At 40.8% G+C, this 6,991-nt stretch overlaps 1 protein-coding gene across 1 annotated transcript; it reads left to right on the plus strand.

Annotated features, from left to right (window-relative positions):
* Positions 1–3,108: 3,108 nt before the first annotated feature.
* Positions 3,109–5,072, plus strand: LOC116401080 (gastrula zinc finger protein XlCGF8.2DB-like). Its single transcript, XM_031879302.1, has one exon. The coding sequence runs from the start codon at positions 3,118–3,120 to the stop codon at positions 4,246–4,248; it is 1,131 nt and encodes a 376-aa protein (XP_031735162.1). The 5' UTR covers positions 3,109–3,117; the 3' UTR covers positions 4,249–5,072.
* Positions 5,073–6,991: the final 1,919 nt, after the last annotated feature.

The raw sequence follows: 6,991 nt of genomic DNA on the forward strand, positions 1-6,991 counted from the left end.
ATACAGTGGATTAATTAGATCTATATTAGATTATGGGTGTGTGGTGTATGGATCAGCAGCAAGCACATCTCTTAAAAAACTGGATATTATTCAATATCGGGCATTAAGAATATGCACCGGTGCCTTTAAAACAACCCCAACGGCTGCATTACAGGTGGAAATGAGTGAAATGCCGCTAGAACTACGAAGAACACAGTTAGCATTGAGCTATTGGGCAAATCTACAGGGACACAGTGAAGAACATCCAACACAGGAAACATTAGAACCATGTTGGGAAAAGGAGAAGAGGAAGACAAGAAGCTTTGGTGGACAGTAGCACAGAAAGCAACAGAACTTAACATATAGCTAAATTAAACTTCAGTCCAACAGTCCCGTTACCAACAATAGCACCGTGGATACTTCCTGATGCCACAGTAGACTTTACGTTATTAAAAAAGAAGAACAAGGGTAGAGCGGATCATTTCAATTGGCATACAATACAGGCACATATCGACAGTTACCACAGTTATATCCAGGTTTTTACAGATGCATCAAAGAATTTAGGAAACAAGGTAGGAGTGGCATTTATTGTCCCAGAATTTAATATTAAAATAGGGAAAATGATCACTGAGGGACTATCAGTGTACACAGGGGAAATGCTGGCAATAATGTCAGCACTACAGTGAATAGAGGACACAAGACCATTGAGGGCAATCATTTGTTCAGACTCAAGCTCATCATTAGCCAGCTTACAGAACAGCCATTCAGACAGTAGACCAGACATCCTTATAGAAATACAACAAACATTATATAGAATTGAAATGATGGGTCTGACAGTCATATTCCTACTATGGGTACCAGCACATATTGGGGTCATAGGAAATGAGATGGCCGATAAAGCTGCAAAAGAGGCCACAAAAAATAGCTGCACTAATGTTAGTCAGCTTCAGTAAATCAGAAACAAAAAGTATCATTAAACAGAGGTTGAAGGGAAGGTAGCAGAAGCAATGGGAAGAAGACAGGAAAGGACGATGGTTTTACCGAGTTCAGAGGAAAGTGGGAGACATGAGATGTGCAGGAAGGAACAGGAGAGAGGAAACGGTGATATCAAGGCATAGATTTGGACATACAGGCCTAAACGGTATGCTTAAAAAAATAGGTAAACAGGAAAATGTGACTATTGTGAGCAAGAGGAAAGAATAGAGCATGTAATGGTACAATGTCAGAAATATGAGCAGGAAAGAGGGCAGCTGATTAGAGACCTCGGCAAGATGAAGGTACGGTTGGATATAGTGGATATTCTGCAAAAGAACTCAAAAAGTGAGTGTTATCAAGTATTAGTTCAATATCTTAGATTAATTAATATTATTACGAAAATATGAGCCCGTTGTTTTGTTTTGTTTCTTTTTTCTTTTCCTTTTGAATTTAATTTTGTATATAAGTATCCTATTAGACATCCTGATCCACACTCCACACCAGTTGGTGGCGGTAATGCACTAATTCATTGTTTGCCAACCGCCAATAAACCTCAAACAGGAAGAAGAAGAAGAAGAAGAAGCGATCCAGAGTTTTTTTCCTCCTTGTTGTAAACCGGTTTCCCTCGTGAGTTCTACTCTTTTAGTCTCACAGTTCTTCAGGTACAAACAAACAACCGGAGTGAACCACCAGAGCCCGCATGTGTCTGTTTAAGTGGACTTTGTACAAAGTTTTACCTCAGACTCATCTCTGTTAGCCACCAATGCTAAATGAAGCTAGCGTAGTGTGCTAGCAGGAAATAGACGGACCCACAGAGCGCTAGTCGGAGTCTCTGTTCGATAGAAACTAAACTGAGTTTTTCATCGACCCACAAAGTCCACATGAACCTGTCTGAGTGGACTCTGTGTTGTCTCGCTTCATTTAAAACGTCCAGATTGTCTCCTGGTGTCCTACGGAGCTAATGAGGTTAGCATGCTAGCAGGAAGTAGACGGACCCGAGCAACACAGCGCAGGTCAGAGTGAGAACATGTCTAAAGTCCAAATGCTGAGATGTTTAGTCAACCAGCGACTAACTGCGGCTGCTGAAGAGATATTTGGTGTGTTTGAAAGAACGATAGCAGAGTACGAGGAGGAACTCTCTCGTTCAAAAGAGGAGAACGAGCGACAACGGAGACTACTGGACGCTGTTTTCATCCCTCAGCTTCAGTTACACAGAGCAGGTTGGTTCATTCACGTCATGCACTCAAGTATTCACGTCATGCACTCAAGTATTCACGTCATGGACTGAGGTAAAGTTATAGGTACATAAGTATTTAAAAACTCTTTATAAAAGCTTTATACTTCCCCTCCACTACATCCCAGAGGTACATATTGTAGTTTTCAGATGACAGTTTTTCATCCTCTTCCTTTCAAATGTGGAGCTTTTTTCCGCGATATTTATTCCAGTAACTGGAGCGTCATTGACTGGTTCATCCTTTTCTGCAATCCCAGACTGTATTATATTACTTTCTTTTATAATATAAGGACAATTATATATATATATATATATATATATATATATATATATACTTCTCTTACTATCATAGCTACACATGCTTCTGTTGGTGTGCTAGAGTGGAACTAATTCACCGCTTTTTCAATGATAAACCTCTTGAATAATTAATCTTGAATGATTAATATGAGATTCTTAAGACGTATGAAGGTATTTTATTATTCTCCACAGATGTCCAGCAACTGTTGGTGGTTAAAGAAGAGCAGCAGGAGTGGAGCTCCAATCTGGACCAGCAGGACCCAGAGCCCCCACACATTAAAGAGGAACAGGAGGACCCAGAGACCCCACACATTAAAGAGGACCCAGAGCCCCCACACATTAAAGAGGACCCAGAGCCCCCACACATTAAAGAGGACCAGGAGGACCCAGAGCCCCCACACGTTAAAGACGACCAGGAGGACCCAGAGCCCCCACACGTTAAAGACGACCAGGAGGACCCAGAGCCCCCACACGTTAAAGACGACCAGGAGGAACTCTGGACCAGTCAGGAGGGAGAGCAGCTTCAAGGTCTGGAGGAGGCTGATATCAAGTTCTCATTCACTCCTGTGAAGAGTGAAGATGATGAAGAGGAAGCTCAGTCCTCACAACTTCATCAAAGACAAACTGAACAGATGGAAACAGAAGCTGATGGAGAGGACTGTGGAGGACCAGAACCAGACAGGAACTCAGATCCAGATACTGATAACGAGACTGAAGACTCTTCTGAACCAGAGACTGATGACAGCGATGACTGGAAACAGAACAGAGACCACCAATCAGGTTCAAACTCTCTGAAAAATGTGCTTGATGATGAAGAAGAGGAAGCTCAGTCCTCACAGCTTCATCAAATACAAACTCAGGAGAACAGAGAGGAAGAGCATTTGAAAACAGAAACTGATGGAGAGAGATCCAGATCAGATCCAGATAGTCCTTTACAACCAGCTGCTGATGAGACTTTACACTCCTCTGAATGTGAGACTGATGATGGTAGAGACTGGGAGGAGACTCAGGAACTTCAGTCAATTTTAAACCCTCTTCAAAACAATGAAGTACCTGTAAGTGATCTGCACTGTAATACTGGAAAAACATCAATCGGCTCCTCTGAATGTGCTGGAAGCTTTAACAAGGGATATCTGAACAAACACACTGAGTCTAAAACAGGAGTGAAACCATTTCAATGTTCAGTTTGTGGCAAAGGATTTGCACAAAAGGGAAACCTGACAAATCACATGATTGTCCACACAGGAGAGAAACCATTTAGTTGTTCAGTTTGTGGTAAAATGTTTGCACACAAGAGAAACCTGACACAACACATGACTTGCCACACAGGGGAGAAACCATTGAGTTGTTCAGTTTGTGGTAAAACATTTGCACATAAGGGAAACCTGAAGGGTCACATGATTGTCCACACAGGGGAGAAACTATTTAGTTGTTCAGTTTGTGGTAAAACATTTGCACAAAAGGGACACCTGAAAGGTCACATGATTGTCCACACAAGGGAGAAACTATTTAGTTGTTCAGTTTGTGGTAAAACATTTGCACAAAAGGGACACCTGAAAGGTCACATGATTGTCCACACAGGGGAGAAACTATTTAGTTGTTCAGTTTGTGGTAAAACGTTTGCGCGCAAGAGAAACCTGACACAACACGTGACTTTCCACACAGGGGAGAAACCATTTAGTTGTTCAGTTTGTGGTAAAACATTTGCACATAAGGGAAACCTGACACAACACATGACTGTCCACACGGGGGAAACTGTTTAGTTGATCAGTTTAAAATAAAAGATTCTCTTGTCTCTGTAATTTCATAAATCTTAATTATATTGGTGAGAGTGTCAGAAATACATGAGACATGTTTAAACACTTAAAAACTGTCAGACTCCAAAATCTGTTTATTCAGCTAAGATGAAGCTACACATCAATTTAAATCCTGTTGGTATTTGTCTCTATATGTTGTCAGGTATTTAATATTGTGTTAAATTGTGAAAGTATTTCTTGTCCCCTATACAGCACTATGGTTTGAGCTGAATTATCATTGGTGATGAAACTAAGACAAATATTTAACCTTCTTTCTCTTCAGCAACGTTTTCTCTCGTTTAAATTCATTACTTCCGTGATTTTGTTTCACTCTACAAACTGCAATTTTGTTCCATAACTGAAGAAAAAAATAATAGTGGTTAGTTGTCTACATCGGTTTTTATTCAACATCACCCTCTACTGACCTCATCTCTTTGGGATATAGTGATTCTGTCCGATGGAAGGAGAATCTTGAATATTCAGCAAAGATTTCAGTTCTAGTTCCTTGTGTTGATGAGCTGGAACTTCGTTTTATGACGGGAATATTTAATCTTTTGTTTACAGACTTTTCTCTCTTTGATTTAGTCGAAGAACTATTGTGACAAATGTTCAAGTAATCTGTTCTAATTGTTTTCATGATGGCTCACAAACAGTTGAAAAGTTCCGCCAATGTTTTCACCATCATAACTGCAGTTCAATTTGTTCTTTCGATTGCCTGTTTTTCCAGAAATAAATCATAAGAAACTGAAACTTTTCATGGACAATGGACTCTTTATCCTGCGTATACCACATATTCATGGCGCTTCAGTGGCCCTTTGATTCATGTTACAGACAAATGGCCACTAGTATGCTACTTAGAACACTTGTTTTCTATACAGATTTTTACTATTTACTTAAATAAAATGAAAATATATTTGGAACTCGGATCCAGATACACATTTAGAACCAAATACCACTCACAGCAGCAGAGGATCTGGATGAAGACAGAGCTGGTGTCGATGGGTCTCTCGCCAGGCTCCATTCCTATGCGCAACCCCATGAAGATGGTGTCATGGTGGCGTTTCCCTCCCCAGCGAGAATGAATTGACAGCATCATCTGACAGTACTAGCTGTTGTCATCCAGGCTGTGCTGTGAAGTGTGCAGGAAGAGGTGGTACGCTGATAACCCACTGTGGCTGGACAATCTCCCAAAGAGGTTCACAAACCTGTTGCCAGCAATAATTAGGGATGGGTATCGTCTGGGTTTTTTCCGATACCGGTGCTAAAACGATACTTTTAAAACGATACCGGTGCCAGAATCGATGCTTTTTTCTTCAAATTGAACAATATATTAACTGTTTGAAGTATACTATAAATATAAATAAATACAAAACACTTAGGTTCAAACTACAGCTTCAAACTTTTTAACTTCAAACTATGAAAAGTATATTAACTGTTAACAGTTTACAGTATACTTAAATAAATATAAATAAATACAAAACACACACACACTCTGTACACACACTACAGCTTCAAACTTCAGCAATTATTTTGCAGAAATACGAGCATATTTGCCTTCTCTGGCAAAATACGACTCCTCTCCTGACTTATTTTATTTTATTTTACCAGTTGGTGGCGGTAATGCGCCAATTTGTCGTTTGCCAACCACTACACCTCGAAGAAGAAGAAGAAGCTTTTGCGTGCCTGTGGATGTTGTGCTTATGAGCGCCAGCGCTAAGTACCCGGATGTCGATGGAGGACGTTTGAGCCATTTGACAGATCGGTGCCATATTGGCACCATGTTTCGGTACCCAACCCTAGTTCAGGACAGTATAGATTCAAATCCAGCCTTAATCTCAGTTCGTGCTTAGAACTCCCTTTTCCCATCCGCAGCAAATGCACCACTGGCAAAACATTCATACTCTTCTAATTGATCTACTTTATAATTAGTGGGAGGCTCATTCTGCGATGTGTAAATCGTAACTTCTGCGCAGTTGATATTCAGGATGCCGATCTAAGTCGTCGTGTTTCTTCTGAGATCCATACAAGAGTCTACATTGAACACCACAAAGAGGAAGTCTGAAGATTGGAGACAACTCGTCTCTGGGGACGAATCTTCCCTCTCTGCTCTCATGCTGTTGTGTCTTCGCACATTCTTTGAAAGTGTGCTTTTCTGGAACCAACATATGCAATGTTGTTGGGGCTTCTGAACACATTATGCATTCACTGGAGGACATCTCCTTCACTGAGTACCATGCCCACTTGTACCCCCCATTCTGATTAGCTTGCTCCCAGCTTTTATCTTCTATTATCCTAACACTCCTCTGCATTAGCCTGAATCTGCTCCACGAGTCTTCTACATCATCGTTTGGTCCTCTGGGTCATAATAGCTGTCATAATTATCATACTCATGATCGTTATCCTCACCTACTTCTGTAGCTCCTCCGTCCATCTTTAACGTTGGAACGATAGCTGAATTATTCATCACTACGTTAGGAATTGTTGTATGAGTCACCGTGCCTACTTGTGTTCCAGTTGTTGTTACTAACGGAGGGCTTGGTTTTGTACTAAACTCACTTGGCATCGTCACTTATATCACTGCTGGAGTAACTGTAACTTCACTCGGCCACGTTTTTGGAGGCAGAATGAAAGCAGTTGTACCGCTGCTCAAATTAGCTCTTACAGTTGTAGTACAGACAGTTGTTACATTGCTCAAATTAGCTCTTTAGGT

Source organism: Anarrhichthys ocellatus, unplaced genomic scaffold (assembly GCF_004355925.1).
Source record: "Anarrhichthys ocellatus isolate YVR2014 unplaced genomic scaffold, GSC_Weel_1.0 scaffold244, whole genome shotgun sequence".
In the NCBI taxonomy this organism is placed as follows: domain Eukaryota; kingdom Metazoa; phylum Chordata; class Actinopteri; order Perciformes; family Anarhichadidae; genus Anarrhichthys; species Anarrhichthys ocellatus.